Consider the following 20,944-nt stretch of genomic DNA (forward strand, 5'->3'; position numbering starts at 1 on the left):
ATAGAAGACATAGACATATCATTACATAGAGTATATCATAGATGACATGTATAAATCCTTCCTTTATATTTCCTGTAACACTTTCCATTACAGTAGCCTTATTACTGGCTAGGGTTACTGCTGCTAGTACAGTGGAAGAATGAGGCATCACAGTACTTTTACACCACTGGACTAACAGGAATAATTACACACCAATAAACACACTGTAATGTAAAGTGTTACATCATTCTCAATGATCAGTCAATACATACGGTATTCATTTCAGCTGCAGTACATTGTATTCATTTCAAGTCCCCCCTCCCCCATTGTAGCTAATTATCTATGACACATTGTACAGTTTTACAACCACATATTAGTTATTATGGACGCTGTCATAGCACATAGGTTTAAGGCATTACACAATTCATTAAAAGCATTATACATATGTACTTCATAGAAACTGTTACCCTTTATATATTCTAACCACTCTATTTAATTTATTCCATATTAAGGGCCCTAACCTAGGAACACAAATCTTTGTCTCTATTAACATTGTGGACAGTTCTCACTCTCTCTCTCTCTCTCTCTCTCTCTCTCTCTCTCTCTCTCTCTCTCTCTCTCTCTCTCTCTCTCTCTCTCTCTCTCTCTCTCTCTCTCTCTCTCTCTCTCTCTCTCTCTCTCTCTCTCTCTCTCTCTCTCTCTCTCTCTCCCTCCCTCTAACCCCTCCCTCCCTCTAACCCCACCCCTCTGGCAGAACCAGGAAGTCCCTCCCCCTCCACAAACTCTCTTCTGAGGAAACGAAACTGATCTGAGTCTCTGTGTCGTCTGTCTGTGTGAGAGTGAACAACCGTCCAAATGGCTATGCACGGAGATCTGCTGGACCAGGACCAGTTCTGTTGTTCTGTCTGTCTGGATCTACTGAAGGAGCCGGTCACCATCCCCTGTGGACACAGTTACTGTAGAAGCTGTATTGAGGGCTGCTGGGATCAGGATGTTCTGAAAGGGGTCTATAGCTGTCCTCAGTGCAGAGAGACCTTCACTCCAAGGCCTAATCTGAGGAAAAATAACATGTTGGCTGAGTTGGTGGAGAAACTGAAGAAGACAGGACTCCAGGCTGCTCCCCCTCCTGCTCTGTGCTATGCTGGACCTGGAGATGTGGCGTGTGATTTCTGCACTGGGACCAGAAAGCAGAAAGCCCTCATGTCCTGTCTGGTGTGTCTGGCCTCTTACTGTGAGACTCACCTCCAACCTCACTATGAATTTCCTGGTTTCAAGAAGCACAAGCTGGTCAAAGCCACCGCACAACTACAGGAGAAGATCTGCTCTCATCATGACAAACTGCTGGACGTTTTCTGTCGTACCGATCAGCAGTGTATCTGTCTGCTGTGTGTGATGGATGAACATAAAGGCCATGATACAGTGTCAGCTGCAGCAGAGAGGACTGAGAAACAGGTAATACCAGAACTTCTTGTTGGTGACTGTCTGATAAACAAATAATTAAAGATACAGTAGGAGCTAAGGCTGTTTGAATATGAGATCATTCAAATGATATCGATCCACGGCAGAACAAATATGAACACAAACCTTGATTATATAGATATGCTAACCTAGATTCTCCAAATGTATCACCATTTTCTAAAGTCAAACACCATTATCATTCGTTATCAAACACCCAATCAGCTCCCCTGTTTTGTGCACTGTTAAAACTATAATCATTCACATAACAATATAATAATATAATTTTACACAGACATTTCCTCAACATTTTAATCCCTAACTTCTATGGGCCCTATGTCCCATTACTATACTATTGATCTACTGGACAAATAAAGCTTGATAGCTCATTGAAGAGTGATTCTCCACAGATGCAGCTGGGGATGAGTCAGCAGAAAGTCCAGCAGAGATTCCAGGAGAGAGAGAAGGAGCGGAAGGAGCTCCAACAGGCTGTGGAGTGTCTCAAGGTGAGTATTGTTGACCAAAGGAGACACAACATTTCACTTCTCTACTCCAGTCAGAGAGAGAGAGGGGCCCCTATCCAATCCCACTGTTGGGAACAGGCTGTCTGGACCCCTGTCAGAGAATAGACTGCTTAATATAACTGACTGGTTATGAACCCGGGTCTACTGCCGGAGAAACCATCATCTTGACCAAAAGGACATTCCCTATTGTTCTGACTGATTTAAAGTCGCAAGCGGCTCTACCTCTTCACATAACCATGAGTAACCATGAGCGACTCATGTCTGCTATACATTAACAGGGAGCTCTCTCTCTCGATTCAATTAAATGGGCTTTATTGGCATTGGAAACATGTGTTACATTACCAAAGCAAGTGAAATAAATAATAAACAAATCAGAAAATAACAGTAAACGTTACACTCACAAAAGTTTCAAAGGAATAGAGACATAAAAATAAATAAAAATAAAAATCAAATGTTATAATTCAAGTGAAAACAGAGTGAGTCAGACCGAGTTCTGGAGGTGAAATGGAAATGAATGAGGGAGAGTTAAGTGAGGTAGAAGGTGTGGTGAAGAGCTCAGAACCAGAGCCTGGCATCAATGGACATGATAAAGAAGAATCTGGTGCAGTAGGAGTTACATTGTAGGAGAAAGTGGATCCATACCTTTTGGCAGATTCATTTGTAGTTTCAGGGTGGGTGGGAAAGGAGTTGGGTGCAGTTGAATCAGTGAAGGTAACCTGTAGTGGACTTGTGATATTTGTTTGTGTTTCTTCTGACCAGAGGGAGTGGGCGCTCCGTGTCACGCAACTTGGGTCAAGATCTGTTTCTTGCTTTGCTCTTAGGAACAGGACACCATTGAAAGGAGTGATTTCTGGGATAGCGTTAAGTGTAGAAGTGGAGCAATTAAGGTTGAAGACTGCTGGTGTTTGTGATTCCCGCCGTTTGGTGCAACACAGACCCGGTGGTGAGCGTGGTGAAACAGAGGAGTCACTGTCAGTCCTTTTGAGTTTTGAGTCTTTACCCGACAAAGTCATGGTAGGATATATCAGTTATCCTGTTAGAGCTTTTGTGCTGAATGCACTGCACTGATTCAGGTGCAACGTTTATGGTCATGTTGCAGCAGTTTGTAGGAGGGAGATTCCAAGATGTGGGAAGTGTGCAGGAGGGCATGGGATAGAGGATTGTGTAGTTTCGGTGGATAAAGTTGTGTGTGTCAACTGTAGGGATGCCCATGTTGCTGGGGATCTGAAGTGTCCGGTGCGAGAGAGGCAGGTTGAGGTGGCTAGAGTCAGAGTAGTGCAGAAGGTGTCGTATGCTGAGGCAGTGAAGAAAGTAGAGGATGGGTCAAGGGTGAGAGATCCTGAGAGGATCCCTGTGAGTAGTAGATCTGTGCCAGCACAGAGGGATAGGCCAACGAGTGATATATGCTTTAGTAAAGTTAGCTTCTTAGCGTTCATAGCAATGGTTATCAACTGTACCGCACAAATGGAATGTAAATCACATAAAAAAGATGTTGTGGTGGCAGCTGAAGAGAAGTATTTGGGCATACAAGATTAGACTTCAGAAGAGTTACAGAGTGTGTTGAGTGGTGGTGTCCCGTCCTCCCAGGCCGTTGGCATGGTGCAGGAGCAGATAGGGTCAAAGTAGTGGAATGGGGTAGTGGGTATTTAATGAGTGTAGGGTTAGTTGGAAGGGTGTTTTTCTGTATTATTATAATTTCCCCTTTTCCCATTTTGTATCACAAAGTATAATGGATTTATATTATAGTCCAGCCTCCGTTTATTACTTACGAACAGACCGCAAGTAGTTGGATAGTTTTGGTAAATTTAAAAATAAAGTGGTTTTCCTGTGCTCTCGGCTGGGTGCCAAGCGGAATCCGTTAAAAATTTAACTTTTCGTAGACAAGTGTTTGTTTCTTAACAAACTTCAAGGTTACGCAGGGGAGGGGTGGAACGCAGAGTTTGCTAGCACAGATAGTTTTGGGTGTTTCTATTGTAGGGATGTAGGGCATAATGCTAGTGCAGACAAGCGCGACCAGCCGGCAGCGGGGGCTAGGACTAGGCTGGACACAATACATTTTGAACGCCTTTTTCTGATAAAACTACTTCATTGCATCCGCCATGGAGCCCAGTTTCATAATATTACCATATGTCCCAAATGCTTGCCGTAGTTTAGAAATAATAGGGCATGTTTCACCCTGCCAGCTCCTATTAGTTGTTTTGAGCTCTGTGGCACCAACTCGCCTAATGAAAGTTCTATTCCCAGCCCATTGTTCTGCGTCACAATGCCAGCTTCACTATTGTTGGTAATGAGACCAGCCCGTATTAACATTGTAGCTTTACCTCAGGTAACTTATTATTAACAAGGTTATGACTACTAGGTGAGCAAACTCACTGTTCACCTGGGTACACCTTGTGGTGACCCACAGTGCTACGTATGGTTGGCGCATAGCAGTTAATCATATTTTCTTTCAGAAAAAGGTGTATAACCTAAACAAAACGCATGTCCATCCTCTTTTTCTAGATGTGGCCGATTTAAACAGCCAGAATACATTTTTTCAATTAAGAAATAACCTTAACAATTTTTTACATTTATTGTTTCTATATTACTGCTGGGTAATTTGATATGCATCGAAATCTGTAATTTGGTAGGCATTGAATTGAGCGAATGCTGCGCAGGTTCACTGAGTTGTAAACTAAATGGATAGGTGTAGCTCATTGATTTATAGATCTGACACAGTTGCCACCTCAGATAATGAGCCTAGCAAGTGTCGTGAATGAGGTATGTAGTACCCACAGAAGGCCACAGGGAGGAGCAAGAGAGCTATAAACCTATTCATTTTCTTTGCTTTAAATACCCTAAACCTAACAATCAATCAATCAATCAAATGTGTTTATAAAGTCCTTTTTACATCAGCAGATGTCACAAAGTGCTATACAGAAACTCTAACCCTACTTATAACCTATTTTAGCCTTAACTCTAACCCCTAACCCTAATTCTAGGGTAGAGTAGCCTAGAACACGTTTAGAAACTATTTTAGTAATAATTTTATGTTAGTAAATACCATTATAGTACTAAATAGCATTTATTGTTATTTTTTAAATAAAACCTATGTAACCTTTATTAGTCATTTTATTACAGGTATTATTGCAAGGCAGAACACTTGATAAACAACACATTTGTTTTATTTTTTAAATGTGGGGTGAACTGGGTGTGACCTAGTAACCTCTATGTGAAAGTCCAGCAATTGACATGTCATAGGTGGGGCAGGTTTGAGACTGATCTCCAGAATTAATAAGAAAACTACACTTTATTTCTCAGCTGCCTCACCAATGTCTTTACGTGAATTACTAACTTTTAATTGCTAAATGTTTCCAATAGATGGCTGCATAAAACCACAAAGCATCAGTTATAGGCTACAAGCATAAAATAGCATGCAACCAAAGACTATGTCCTATGATTTTCTAAAAAGGTCACTCATTACTTTACAGTTAGCTATATATCTCGTATTAGGCCTGTGTTGCTTTTGGGAGAGCAACAAAATATTAACTCTAGCAGGTATTGAACCCCGGCCAAATAATCACTAGTCAGATGCGCTAACCTCAACCCAAGTAAACATGCATTATGACATCATCTTAATATCTCATATATTCCAGCCCACCAATAAATCATGCAACCATCGCGGTTAGAAAATGTACCTCAACATGCTCCTCCCTTGTGCTAGAAGGCAGAGTGCTCGCTGCCGCTGACGGCTCAAGCTTTTTGCGGGGCTTGTTGAGTTGGCTACTTGTTCGAGAAGGCAGAGTGGCTCTGTGCTGGTTGATGAATTTGACAATGAATGTACTAGAAAAATACATTTTTGTCGACCAGAGGTGACTGAATTAATGTTCGCGCTTTTTGATAATCGTTATAGTAATGAGGTATAATTTTAAAACATTAGCATAAAAACAGGTAATAATAAACATGAATCATCATTATATTACTTCACAGTAATGTGTTTTCAGTCCTTCCTCTTGCGTTAGCAGTGTGGAAAGGGACAGTAAAAAGCTCAGGCAGGAGTTTTCCTGTGAGGTGGAGTGGTGGTGTATCCAGGGAGAGAACTAAACTAATCTTCTGAAATGTCATTTATGCTGCAATCTATTGGAATTATTAAGCAACTGCAGTAGTACTGAATAAAGTGTATATCCTTACTAAGTGTATCCTTACTAAAGTAGTAATTGCTCAAAATTGCTAAATATAAAATGTTCTAGTTCATTTGATCACTTACAACCATAAAATAACAATTCATAGCATAACAAACAATGAAACTGACATAAACCAAAAACACCATACATTTAGTTAATTATCTAAAAAAATAATATATATATTTAGATGGGTGACATTATCTGCCAAAGTAACACCCCCTTAACATATAAACAGACACTGGACACACACTGAAAATGAGCTTTTTTATATATAAATCTGGTAGCTCTCAAAAGAGCCTTTGCTTTGCTGAGCAGTTAGTTTTCAGGAGTGTGCTGCCTGCCTGCCTTCAGAGGAGTCTGTCGGGGAATAATGTAAAGTTAATAAGTTATTGCCACGCTTTCACAGAGGCCTAGTTTACATTTACATGTGAGTCATTTAGCAGACGCTCTTATTCAGAACGACTAGGGTTAAGTGCATAAATCTGTACAAGGGTACATCGACAGTTTTCTCACCTAGTCGGCTCGGGGATTCGAACCAGCCACCTTTCGATTACTGCCCAACGCTCTTAACCGCTAGATTAAGAGCGTCTGCTAAATGACTCACATGTAAATGTAAACTAAATGTAAACAATCCACAAAAAGGCAAATGGTCGTAGATAAATGGTAAGCTGGTTAAATAAAAGACTGCTCTTAGAACTTTCAGACTGCCATTGTTTTGGGAAATAGGGACATGTCTGTCTATTTCACCAATTATGTCAAATATATGTATTAATTTTAATGGTTTGAAGTTCTACATCATTTTAATCAAGATAACCTATTATGTCTAATGATGTAAGTTTGGGCAGCGTATTGCTGGTAGTTAAAACATCCCAAAACAACATGTACTCCTGGAGCTCTGAGGTCGTCCCATTGTTTCCTTTAGGGGAAATATAGGTATGTCTCTTTATTTCACAAAATATCTCACAATGGTATATTTCAAGTCAGACTCCATTTTAATCAGGATAATCTCCTCTTTCTAATGACATCAGGTTGGGCAGTGTACTCTGCTGTCATCGATCGCTAGACCAGAAATAGTCAGAAGTTTTTTAAAAATCCTACTTCCTGGTAATGCAGATATAAGCACACTTGGCACCATCGAGGTGTGGATGTTTACTTTCTACACCAGTTGTTATTTATTACTTATTTTTTTCTGTTTCGTCCTAAGAACAGATTGTAGTGGTAAAATAAAAAGGTAGACATTTTTTGGTGCCATTTAGGGAAAATTGAATTCTAAGGATCATTCCAGTCAGAAGAGGCTCAGTGATGGTTCGCTTCAAATCATTTACTTTGGCCTCAGGCTAGTGTTCCAGCTCAGCCAATGCTCTTTGGCCGTTTTACAGCCTTAAGTGCATTTTGACTTGTTCTGTTGTCCAGCCTACTAGGACTCAGGGGGCAGAGGCTGGGAGGAGAGTAGAGCAGGGTCAAGTGGTGGTGGTACCAGGAAGGAGGAGAGTAGAGCAGGGTCAAGTGGTGGTGGTACCAGGAAGGAGGAGAGTAGAGCAGGGTCAAGTGGTGGTGGTACCAGGAAGGAGGAGAGTAGAGCAGGGTCAAGTGGTGATGGTACCAGGAAGGAGGAGAGTAGAGCAGGGTCAAGTGGTGGTGGTACCAGGAAGGAGGGGAGTAGAGCAGGGTCAAGTGGTGGTGGTACCAGGAAGGAGGAGAGTAGAGGAGGGTCAAGTGGTGGTGGTACCAGGAAGGAGGAGAGTAGTGCAGGGTCAAGTGGTGGTGGTACCAGGAAGGAGGAGAGTAGAGCAGGGTCAAGTGGTGGTGGTACCAGGAAGGAGGAGAGTAGAGCAGGGTCAAGTGGTGGTGGTACCAGGAAGGAGGAGAGTAGAGCAGGGTCAAGTGGTGGTGGTACCAGGAGGGAGGAGAGTAGTGCATGGCCAAGTGGTGGTGGTACCAGGAGGGAGGAGAGTAGAGCAGGGTCAAGTGGTGGTGGTACCAGGAAGGAGGAGAGTAGAGCAGGGTCAAGTGGTGGTGGTACCAGGAAGGAGGAGAGTAGAGCAGGGTCAAGTGGTGGTGGTACCAGGAGGGAGGAGAGTAGAGCAGGGTCAAGTGGTGGTGGTACCAGGAGGGAGGAGAGTAGAGCAGGGTCAAGTGGTGGTGGTACCAGGAGGGAGGAGAGTAGTGAATGGCCAAGTGGTGGTGCGCAGGCTGTGGAGAAAGCGGTGGTGGGGAGGGTTGCAGCTGGGCTACATGAGCTGAGGCAGGTTTCTGTAGTAACAGAGACTCCGGTGGGCGAAGGCTTGGTGGGCTCATCCCAGGAAATATTGCCTGTCATTGGGGAAGAGGCACTGATCAGGGGGGAAGTGCAGGGGGGAAGAGACTGGGGAGGAGGAGGACGGTACCGTGCCAATGGAGGAGGAGGAAGAGGAAGAGGGGGGGAGGTGAGTCTGCGGGAGCGGAGGACAAGGCGTCTCGTTTTCAGACGGCTCATTGGATCCAGAGCTGACAGACAGTCAGGCTGAGGGCCCAGTATATACGCTGAGAGAACTTTCTAGGTTCCTGATGGAGACTAAAGGGGAAAAAGAAGGTTCTGCTGGAGTCTTATTTTATTGATCCTGGAAGGTTTGTAAGGTCAGTACAACACGTGATGAAGAATGAGGGGTTTAGTGTCCTCTCACCCAGGAAGCGGTATAGGCTGAGAAAATGGGTCATGGGTTCTTAAGGGCATGTCTTCAGAATCTGCTTAAATGGATGTTTTTTTCTGGCATGGCGGCTTTATGGGCATCTCTACTGGTTTCTGATTGTGGTGATTTCCCTCCCACCTGTTATGGAGATTTCACGGTTCGACTTCCTTAACATGAACGGCGGCAGAGACTGGGGGAATATGTCAAACAAAAACATTTAAACGTGATTTTTTAGCAAGAGACACACAGTGATGTGATTAATGAAGTGTATTGGGGGTCTGGTGGAAGGGGGCGCAGGTGCTGAGCCATGGCACAAATCTTAGTGCAGGGGTAGCAAAAGAGGTGTGTAAGGGTAGGTTGTTAGTGGTTAGAGCCAAAATCAGTGACCTTGTCTTTGCTTTCCAAAATGTGTCTGCACCTAGTACAGGGCTCAGTTCTCTGTTTCACCAGGGCCCAGGCAGGTGTCCTATTGGAAATTCCATGTAAAGCTCTTCCAAGATGTCACTTTTTGCTCAAGCTTCCAAGGCTTTTGGGAGAGGTGGGGACAGCAGAAGGGGGAGTAACTTCTGTTGTGGGGGAGAGGAGGGAGCCTGATGGGCTGGGTAACCTGATCAGGCTCCCTCAGGAGTAGAGTAGTGCAGGATAGGAGGGAGCCTGATGGGTGGGTAACTTCTGTTGTGGGGGAGAGGAGGGAGCCTGATGGGTGGGTAACTTCTGTTGTGGGGAGATGAGGGAGCCTGATGGGTGGGTAACTTCTGTTGTGGGGAGATGAGGGAGCCTGATGGGTGGGTAACTTCTGTTGTGGGGAGATGAGGGAGCCTGATGGGTGGGTAACTTCTGTTGTGGGGAGATGAGGGAGCCTGATGGGTGGGTAACTTCTGTTTCGGGGAGATGAGGGAGCCTGATTGGTGGGTAACTTCTGTTGTGAGGAGATGAGGGAGCCTGATGGGTGGGTAACTTCTGTTGTGGGGAGATGAGGCTGCGGCTGTGGAGTTGTACTCTGATTTATAGAGGGCAGAACTCTGTGATCCTGGGTGTTCTCAGGTTCTGCTCACAGACCTTTCCAAACTCTCTCTGTCACAGAGAAATCAAATTGACATTTCCCTGGCCTTTCACAAACTCTCAGCTGCTGTCTCTCAGACGGTCTGCCTGTGGATTTTTATAAAAAGTTCTGGGGAATTATTGGACAGGACGTGTGTTTTGTGAGTGCGTCGGGGTGGGGGAGCTGTCGCTAAGCTGTAGACCGCCGGCTTTGATTCTCCTGCCCAAAATAGGGATTTGAGCGACTTAAAGAACTGGAGGCCTGTGGCATTGCTCTGTGTGGAATATAAGGTCTTTGCCAAGGTCCTCGTTAACAGACTGAAGTCCCACCTGGACTCTATTGTACAGAAGGACCAAACGTACTGTGTACCAGGACGTTTGGTGGCTCCTCTCCCAAGTGTCATACAGAGGGAGGGTTCTGATCATCAACAACTTGGCGGCATCCTCCCTATGGCATAAATTGGCCAGTGATTTCTTTCCGGTCTGGGCATCACTGGCTGAGGGCGGCAGTGCTGTACCTGCCTGTCCAGGAGGGGGGACAAGGCCTGGTGGACCTGGAGAGCAGGGTGGCAGCGTTCTGACTCAAAGCAGCGCAGAGGATTCTGTACCGTACGGAGGTGGGCTGGAGGGAACCAGCATGTACTCTGTTGAGGAGGGCTGGTGGTTTGGGGCTGGATCAGCAGCTCTTCATCATGCGGCAGGAGAGACTCAATACAGCAGGGGTCTCTGATTTCTATGCTGCAGTACTGAGGGCTGGAGCAGCCTGAGGAGGGGCCACCACCGTTTCCACCACTGCAAGGTACAGCAGAGACTGGGGACTGGCAGGAGAGTCTGGAGGACTTACTGACTTTTAACACTCTGAGCTTAGTGGGAGTGAAGGGGCATCAGTGGCAGGGGGTTGTGGGGGCTGAGAGCATGGCAGGGTATAGGTGGAGGGTGCTCTATAAGTTCCCAGTGCTGGAAAGGTCAGGGGTCGTCCAGTGGAGGGTATTACATGGAGCCCTGGACACCAATAGCTGGTTGGCTCGGGTTGACCTGGGAGTTGGGGAGGGGTGTCCGTTTTCTGCAATGACAGACTGTTCATCATGTTTTTTCTGTGTTGCCAGGGTAATGCCATTACTGTTGACGCCTTAGGGTTGAGTTTGAGTTGTACAAAATGATCAACAGTGTGGAGATGTTTCAGGAGGTATGGGCGCTCAGGGGGGCTGTCTGTACGGCTGGAGAGGAGGGGTTGGATGGACGGTTGGAATGTGGTGCTGGTTGGTGTATTGTACTGTGGTGTTGGGTACTGGATAATGTGATTGTGTGGAGGTTGTGGTGGCATGCAATGTGCTTTTAGGGGTGGGGGTGTTATTGTAATGAGGATGGCTCATTAAAGTAAGACAAGTCTCTCTCTCTCTCTCTCTCTTAACAGCGCTCTGCACAGGCAGCAGTGGAGGACAGTGATAAGATCTTTACTGAGCTGATCCGCTCCATTGAGAGAAGGCGCTCTGAGGTGAAGGAGCTGATCAGAGCCCAAGAGAAGGCTCAAGTGAGTCAAGCTGAAGGACTCCTGGAGCAACTGGAGCAGGAGATAGCTGAGCTGAGGAAGAGAAGCACTGAGCTGGAGCAGCTCTCACACACAGAGGATCACATCCATTTCCTCCAGGTAACTCAACTGCCTTGATACATGTGATATGAAATTAAAACTCAATGTGAAACTCTCAATAATTTGGTTCTGCTCCCTCTCTCTCTCTCTCTCTCTCTCTCTCTCTCTCTCCCTCTCTCTCTCTCTCTCTCTCTCTCTCTCTCTCCAGAGTTATCAGTCTCTCTCCAGTACCAGTGTATCTTCAGACTTACCCAGCATCGTTGTCTGTCCTCTTCAGTACTTTGGAGATGTGAGTAAGACTGTGTCTGAACTGAGAGAGAAACTAGAAGACGTCCTTAAAGGAGAATGGACCAAGATCTCCACTACAGGTGTGTTGAAAATAATAAGAACATCAACTTTAGACCATTGAAAGTTCCCTACTAGTCATATACATGTGGAATATGGTATGATGATAACATTCCCTCTCTCTGTGAATGTGTTTGTGTGTCTGTAGTGAATATAGTGGATGTTGTACTGCCTCCAGAGCCCAAGACCAGAGAACAGTTCTTACAATGTGAGTCTCTTTATTCTGAAGTAACTAACAGTCTCTTTTTACTGACACTCCTAACAATCCCTCTAGAAATATATAGCAATAGTAGATCTAATCAAAGACTGGGTATCTATCTGACTCCTCATATTTCTCTGATTTGATCTCTGCTGTGCTCTAATCAAAGACAGGGTAGATACAGTATCTGACTTCACTTATTGTTCTAACTCCCCTCATTGGTCTCTGCTCTGCTCTTCTCCCAGATTCCTGTCAGCTCACACTGGACCCAAACACAGCACGCACACTCCTCTCTCTGTCTGAAGGGAACAGAAAGGTGACCAATACAGGCCAAGTCCAACCATATCCTGATCATCCAGACAGATTCACCAACTACTTGACGGTTCTGTGTAGAGAGGGTCTGTCTGGACGCTGTTACTGGGAGGTGGAGTGGAGTGGGTGGTGTGATACAGCAGTCTCATATAAAGACATCAGCAGAACAGGGACAGATGGTGCATTTGGAGAGAATGACAAGTCCTGGTGTTTAGTGTGCTTTAGTGGTGGTTATTGTTTCTGGCACAATAATGTTAAGACTAAAGTATCAGGCCCTCTGTCCTCCAGAGTAGGAGTGTACCTGGAACACAAGGCAGGTACTCTGTCCTTCTACAGTGTCTCTGATACAATGACCCTCCTCCAAAGAGTCCAGACCACATTCACTCAGCCCCTCTATCCTGGATTTAGGCTCTCTGGTACTGCTGAGCTGGTTAAACTGTAGTAGGGTCCACATAGATACTAGTCATGCTGGTGTAGTCTATAGCTGAGCTGGTTAAACTGTAGTAGGGTCCACATAGATACTAGTCATGCTGGTGTAGTCTATAGCTGAGCTGGTTAAACTGTAGTAGGGTCCACATAGATACTAGTCATGCTGGTGTAGTCTATAGCTGAGCTGGTTAAACTGTAGTAGGGTCCACATAGATACTAGTCATGCTGGTGTAGTCTATAGCTGAGCTGGTTAAACTGTAGTAGGGTCCACATAGATACTAGTCATGCTGGTGGTGATGGTCCCTAGATGTGATGATTCATTCTGCTCTGTTTTTATGTACAATGATTTGATTGATTTGATCTTCAGAAGATGTTATGAATTACAATTCAATGCATTCATATTATTTGTAAGTGCAACGTTTTAATCTTATACATTTACATTAATCATGATGTTTGCTGTTAATATATGTTGGTTGTCATTCAGAACCATTGAAATGTTTTCTCAATTGGTTCTCTGTCTCAATGTAATTTTCCTCAGTATCATGGAACAGGTAGTGTTACTTACTTGCTAATTGAACTATATGGGCCGGTTTCCCGGACACAGATGAAGCCTAGTCCTAGACTAAAAAGCATGTTCAATGGAGATGTCCGGGAAACCGACCCTAAGTTTGGCATCTTTTATTCTCCCATACTGCTCAGTCAAGCAACATTAAACCTGTCCAGCAGGTGGTGCTATTAACCAAACAATAAAAACCCAGCAGATATCTTGACTTGTCACTCAGTATATCAGTAATGTTCAGAATTGTACTTTAATATCATTGGAGATTGATGGTCTTTTTAATCCACTATCCAGAGTCAGGAACAGATGAAGTTAGGTCTGCTACTGTTCAGTTATTAAATATGATTCATGGTGATGGGAAATAAAAAATACATCTAGTAGTAGTTTTCCTTTGCTATTTATTCCAAGGTGTGTCTTTAACTTGTAAATGGATTGTGTTGAAGCTGGCATGTGGTGTGGATGATAGAATAGAGTGAATAGAGGAGAGAAGAGAGGAGGAGAGGAGAACATCATATAGAAGACAGATAAGATAGAGAGACAATTCATACACAGGGGAGTTACTGACTCTGGCCCAAATGACACCCTGTTCCTTACGTAGTGCACTAGGCTACTTTTGACCTGATCTAAAGTAGTCTTCTAGATTTTACATGTTTTCTCCCTGTCATTAGAAAATGACAATATGGTAATTACTTTAGTGGTTTCCTCCCCCTTTGTTTTTATTGGTTGTGTGTTGTTGTGTGTTCCTAATGGAAAATGGAAAATCCATTAACAATGAATCACAAATTATATTCCAGTTGTGTTTAGACAACTTCATGGCTGACATCCCCCAGTTCTGTTAAGACCCATTGAACTGGGTCACATTCTAAATGGTCACTTGTATTGATAGTCCATACTGGGCCTAACTGGGGTTAACCATACTGGAGGGTTTCTTTCTGCACACATATTCCCTCATCTCCAGAACTTTACCTGATGTCCTCTCTCTCTCTCTCTCTCTCTCTCTCTCTCTCTCTCTCTCTCTCTCTCTCTCTCTCTCTCTCTCTCTCTCTCTCTCTCTCTCTCTCTCTCTCTCTCTCTCTGTCTGTCTGTCTCTGTCTCTGTCTCTGTCTCTGTCTCTGTCTCTCTCTCTCTCTCCCATCAAACCGTATAGAAAGCAGCCAACCTCAATATGGTTCCATTCCTGTAGTTATCAGGACACATGAGGTGTGGAACTATTATCTCCTTTCTAAGTGTGAACTTGTCCACTTCCCTTCATGGATTTAAAAGGAAATGACTGGTATATGTAAACTCCCTCTACCCCATGCCAACACCAATCCAATGCTGTACAATTAATTCCATAGCTTAACATGGGAAATGCTCACTGCCTCCCATAAGAGTCATTGAAGCGTTGGATGAGATAGGACCCTGCCTTCACCAGGGGATATTTGTTGGACCCGTCACAACAGGTGAGGAGGGCCTCATCCTCCAGCTGCCCAAAGAAAGCCAGGGACTGCCTTGTGCTCCAGTCTCCAGCAGGGGGCAGCAAAACCCTATAGACCTGAAAGGGAAAGTGAGGAGTAAAAACCTAAGGTTAATTTACATTGATGTTTCCATAGAGACCTGAGTCGTATTCACTAGGCACCAAACTGAAGATAATTAGCTGAAACAGGGAGGGACTAACTGAACGAGAAAAGTTTTTGATGTTTGTACTTTTAGGACTTTTCTATTGGTTCCATTACAACAGGCAAACTCAATCAAGCACTGCTTATTAAGTATTCAACATGATTTTAAATAGTAATTGAATGCAGGTCTGTTTCCACATGCAATAAGCCTGTAACATCTTGTATGATCTTATGAGTTAACAGTGTATCAAATGGAAGGGAAAGTCTCACAACTGAGAGGAAAACATCACTGGTCCACCTCTGCATCAGGTCAGCTATGTTGATCAGTACTGTCCCAGGGATGCTGGGAGCAGAGATGAACTCCCCTGACCTGGTACCCACCTATGGAGTTGTCATTTTAATATCAGTTTAACCCCATTACTGCTATAACACACACAAGCCATGTTAATAGAATGAAATGGATCCAGGTTCCATTTATTCTACAATAGATTTACTGCCTGTGGAACACTTCTCAAAAGTGGTCTTAAATCAAGGTGACTGCAGGTCTCAATCCCAAACGAATGGGGGAAGAATTAATGAAATGGCCACCCGGACTATTTACATTGACCCCCCCCCCCCCCCCCCCCCCCACCCCCTTTTTGATTTTACACTGCTGCTACTTGCTGTTTATCTATGCATAGTCACTTTACAAATGACCTCAACTAACCTGTACCTCCACACATTGACTGGCAGAGCTACTCCACCTCAAGAATGACCCCCTGTATATAGCCTCATTATTGTTATGTCATTTTATTGTGTTACTTTTTGATTTGATTTGATTTTTAAATTTAGTTTATTTTCTGAACTCTATTTCTTGAACAGCATTGTTGGTTAAGGGTTTGTAAGTAAGCATTTCACGGTAAGGTTGTAAGCATTTCACACCTGTTGTATTCGGCGCATGTGACAAATGTAATTACATTTTATTTTATTTTATTTGAAAATGGCACCATCTAGAAAGATGGCATTTAGAGGTATGGAGAAACAAGATTCACACAACAGAGCTGACCACAACTGGACTGGACTGGCTGGGATATTTTCTTTACACATTGTCCTTTCAAGGATGGTTCCAGAACTTGTCTTGACTCAGCTCTGTAGTGTTAGCCAGCCCAGTTTGGCCCTGCTTGACTCAGCTCTGTAGTGTTAGCCAGCCCAGTTTGGCCCTGCTTGGCTTGACTCAGCTCTGTAGTGTTAGCCAGCCCAGTTTGGCCCTGCTTGGCTTGACTCAGCTCTGTAGTGTTAGCCAGCCCAGTTTGGCCCTGCTTGACTCAGCTCTGTAGTGTTAGCCAGCCCAGTTTGGCCCTGCTTGACTCAGCTCTGTAGTGTTAGCCAGCCCAGTTTGGCCCTGCTTGACTCAGCTCTGTAGTGTTAGCCAGCCCAGTTTGGCCCTGCTTGACTCAGCTCTGTAGTGTTAGCCAGCCCAGTTTGGCCCTGCTTGGCTTGACTCAGCTCTGTAGTGTTAGCCAGCCCAGTTTGGCCCTGCTTGACTCAGTTCTGTAGTGTTAGCCAGCCCAGTTTGGCCCTGCTTGGCTTGACTCGGCTCTATAGTGACAAACCGTCATCAGTGTGTTGGAGGGGATCAGTCTGATCAAGGAGAGGCGCAGAATCACTGATCTGGACCACTTAGTGAGTCAATATTTCAGATGCAAGTGGATTTGTAGATTAGTGAGTCTGTGCAGTTCACCGCAATGGATTTGATCTAAAACATGCACAATGTCATGAAGACCACTGCTACTCCATAGAATGAAACCATCCCCTATGAGGACGAATGACCAACTCTGAAACTCACCACACTATGCTGTACTGACAGCATCACCATCACACGAGCATTAATGTTCACACTCTGGGGCTCATTTGTCCACATTTAAACTGGTCTAGGTCTCCTTACAGGTGAGACACATTTAAACTGGTCTAGGTCTCCTTACAGGTGAGACACATTTAAACTGGTCTAGGTCTCCTTACAGGTGAGACACATTTAAACTGGTCTAGGTCTCCTTACAGGTTGGACACATTTAAACTGGTCTAGGTCTCTTTACAGGTTGGACACATTTAAACTGGTCTAGGTCTCCTTACAGGTGAGACACATTTAAACTGGTCTTGGTCTCCTTACAGGTTGGACACATTTAAACTGGTCTAGGTCTCCTTACAGGTAAGACACATTTAAACTGGTCTTGGTCTCCTTACAGGTTGGACACATTTAAACTGGTCTAGGTCTCCTTACAGGTGAGACACATTTAAACTGGTCTAGGTCTCCTTACAGGTGAGACACATTTAAACTGGTCTTTTGTCTCCTTACAGGTGAGACACATTTAAACTGGTCTAGGTCTCCTTACAGGTGAGACACATTTAAACTGGTCTAGGTCTCCTTACAGGTAAGACACATTTAAACTGGTCTAGGTCTCCTTACAGGTAAGACACATTTAAACTGGTCTTGGTCTCCTTACAGGTGAGACACATTTAAACTGGTCTAGGTCTCCTTACAGGTGAGACACATTTAAATTGGTCTAGGTCTCCTTACAGGTGAGACACATTTAAACTGGTCTAGGTCTCCTTACAGGTAAGACACATTTAAACTATTGGCTCCTTAGAACTGTAGAGTCTGTGTGGAGAAATTACCCGGCTCTTCACAAGCATTTCACCACAGCAGCTGAGGATGCCTCCCACGACGGCGTGACCATCACAGCTATAGTGGCCTTGCCATGGGGATATCCTCGCATGCGTTTGTTAACAATCTAGGTCTTATGTGTCATGGACGTCAACAACTATCTGAATTGTCACTCGAGCTCCAAAAGAGAGACTGCACAATTATTACTGCACACAGGGCAGTCACCAGGGAAGTGAGGGTGTTATTACTGCACACAGGGCAGTCACCAGGGAAGTGAGGGTGTTATTACTGCACACAGGGCAGTCACCAGGGAAGTGAGTTCCTCCTGAGTGGCGCCGTGGTCTAAGGCACTGCATCGCAGTGCTAACTGTGCCACTAGAGATCCTGGTTCGAATCCAGGCTCTGTCGCAGCTGGCCGCGACCGGGAGACTCATGGGCGGCGCACAATTGGCCCAGCGTCGTCCAGGGTAGGGGAGGGAATGGCCGGCAGGGATGTAGCTCAGTTGATAGAGCATGGCGTTTTCAACGCCAGGGTTGTGGGTTCGATTCCCACGGGGGGCCAGTATAAAAAAATAAAATAAAAAATGTATTCACTAACTGTAAGTCGCTCTGGATAAGAGCGTCTGCTAAATGACTAAAATGTAAAATGTAAATGTAAGTGATGGTGTTATTACTGCACACAGGGCAGTCACCAGGGAAGTGATGGTGTTATTACTGCACACAGGGCAGTCACCAGGGAAGTGATGGTGTTATTACTGCACACAGGGCAGTCACCAGGGAAGTGAGGGTGTTATTACTGCACACAGGGCAGTCACCAGGGAAGTGAGGGTGTTATTACTGCACACAGGGCAGTCACCAGGGAAGTGAGGGTGTTATTACTGCACACAGGGCAGTCACCAGGGAAGTGAGGGTGTTATTACTGCACACAGGGCAGTCACCAGGGAAGTGATGGTGTTATTACTGCACACAGGGCAGTCACCAGGGAAGTGAGGGTGTTATTACTGCACACAGGGCAGTCACCAGGGAAGTGAGGGTGTTATTACTGCACACAGGGCAGTCACCAGTGGACAATACAGGATACAGCCAGTTCATAGAGGAGCTGAAGGTGCTTTATGCTCAATACTGGCCAGAGGATGCAGGAGCACTGTATGGAGAAACAGTGATAGAATCTCTCTGCCAGAGGTTTGGCATTGGTAGTCCACGTACGGTCATACGGGCCTACAGGCAGTACAGGGACACTGATGGTAATGATAAAGTAATGATGTAATGATATGTCTATGTCTTCTATATGGTGTTCTATACTGTATGTAATGATATGTCTATGTCTTCTAGATGGTGTTCTATACTGTATGTAATGATATGTCTATGTCTTCTAGATGGTGTTCTATACTGTATGTAATGATATGTCTATGTCTTCTAGATGGATTTCTATACTGTATGTAATGATATGTATGTATCTTCTAGATGGTGTTCTATACTGTATGTAATGATATGTCTATGTCTTCTAGATGGTGTTCTATACTGTATGTAATGATATGTCTATGTCTTCTATATGGTGTTCTATACTGTATGTAATGATATGTCTATGTCTTCTAGATGGAGTCCTGTCTTCTTCAGTTTCTCCACCATTTCAGCCAACATGTTATTTTTCCTCAGATTAGGCCTTGGAGTGAAGGTCTGTCTGCACTGAGGATGTCACACCCCACATCTAAAGGTCCAGCATGACAGTGAGCAGGAGGAGCAGCCTGGAGTCCTGTCTTCTTCAGTTTCTCCACCACTTAGGCGAGCACAGCACTCCTGTTCAGAATAGGTCTTGGGGTGAAGGTATGTCTGCACTGCACTCAATCTGGTTTATTTAGTACCCCAGCGCAGGTTAAGTAGTGGAAAGAACATGTTGGGTTATTTTGACCCAGACAGTTTGGTTGCGTGAATAACCCAATATGTTGGGTTGTTAGTATTTACAGAACACGGGTTAATTTAACCATCAGTTGGGTATTTTTCACTCTCATGCTTGGTTGACCTAGCAACTGGGTCTGTTTTAATGTCATGCTTGGTTGACCTAGCAACTGGGTCTGTTTTAATGTCATGCTTGGTTGACCTAGCAACTGGGTCTGTTTTAATGTCATGCTTGGTTGACCTAGCAACTGGGTCTGTTTTAACGTCATGCTCGGTTGACCTAGCAACTGGGTCTGTTTTAATGTCATGCTTGGTTGACCTAGCAACTGGGTCTGTTTTAATGTCATGCTTGGTTGACCTAGAAACTGGGTCTGTTTTAACGTCATGCTCGGTTGACCTAGCAACTGGGTCTGTTTTAACGTCATGCTCGGTTGACCTAGCAACTGGGTCTGTTTTAATGTCATGCTTGGTTGACCTAGCAACTGGGTCTGTTTTAATGTCATGCTTGGTTGACCTAGAAACTGGGTCTGTTTTAACTTCATGCTTGGTTGACCTAGCAACTGGGTCTGTTTTAATGTCATGCTTGGTTGCCCTAGCAACTGGGTCTGTTTTAATGTCATCCTTACTGTAGGTTATTTTAAGGCGTTTACATACTGTAAACTCAATGTTTCCTTATTAAATTATTCTATAATATGTAGAGTATTTATTACATATTATAATAAGGTATACCACTGTATCATAGCCCAACAATGAGACATAGGTGGACTTTTAGGAAACTCTATAAGCATAATTGAAGCTACAAAAATGTCAATGTTCAACCTTAACATGTGCTAACTACGCAACAGACCAGATGAACAGGAAATATATTTACTCTCATGGGTGGCTAAAAATAACTATCTGAAAGCCACACCCCTACTAAACTATGCCTACAGTCTTCTGATCTGACCTGCTGGGTCATATCTCAATAACCAAGCAACAATAACCCAACACCCAGCATCCATAACCCAGCAGTTTTTAAAGAAAACAACCCAACTAAGTGACCCAACGCCTGCAACCCAACATTTGGGTCAACCAAACAACCCAGTATTGTTTAGAGTGTGGGGACAGGTGTAGACCCCTTTCAGATCATCCTGATCCCAGCTTTCTTTAATACAGCCCATACAGTAGCTGTGTCCACAGGCAGTAGTCACCGGATCCTTCAGTGGATCCAGACAGACGGAGCAACAGAACAGTTCTAGATTGTCAGCCATTTTAGTGCTTTCACCTGAAGGTTGAGCAACAGGGTGTCAAAGATAACTTTCTGTTTCATGGAACTCTACACCGGAGGACAGGGAGTGGCTTCCTCTTGACTGTGTACTCTGTATCTACAGGTTTTTGGGGGATGGAAGTCAAGCTAAGAAGATGACGTTGCATACAGCTGTGTCCACAGGCAGTAGTGACCGGCTCCTTCACTGGATCCAGACAGACAGAACAACAGAACTGGTCCTGGTCCAGCAGAACTCCCTGCTGAGCCATTTGGATGGTTGTTCACTCTCACACAGACAGA

General features: G+C 44.5%; 1 protein-coding gene across 1 annotated transcript; it reads left to right on the forward strand.

Moving 5' to 3' along the window:
* Nucleotides 1–765: 765 nt before the first annotated feature.
* Nucleotides 766–13,474, forward strand: LOC311119186 (tripartite motif-containing protein 16-like). Its single transcript, XM_084193922.1, has 6 exons — nucleotides 766–1,431; nucleotides 1,845–1,940; nucleotides 11,246–11,479; nucleotides 11,628–11,787; nucleotides 11,913–11,972; nucleotides 12,209–13,474. The coding sequence occupies exons 1-6, from the start codon at nucleotides 835–837 to the stop codon at nucleotides 12,715–12,717; spliced, it is 1,656 nt and encodes a 551-aa protein (XP_084050048.1). The 5' UTR covers nucleotides 766–834; the 3' UTR covers nucleotides 12,718–13,474.
* Nucleotides 13,475–20,944: the final 7,470 nt, after the last annotated feature.

This window comes from Coregonus lavaretus (genome assembly GCF_964263955.1).
Source record: "Coregonus lavaretus genome assembly, contig: HAP1_SCAFFOLD_3850, whole genome shotgun sequence".
Classification (NCBI taxonomy): domain Eukaryota; kingdom Metazoa; phylum Chordata; class Actinopteri; order Salmoniformes; family Salmonidae; genus Coregonus; species Coregonus lavaretus.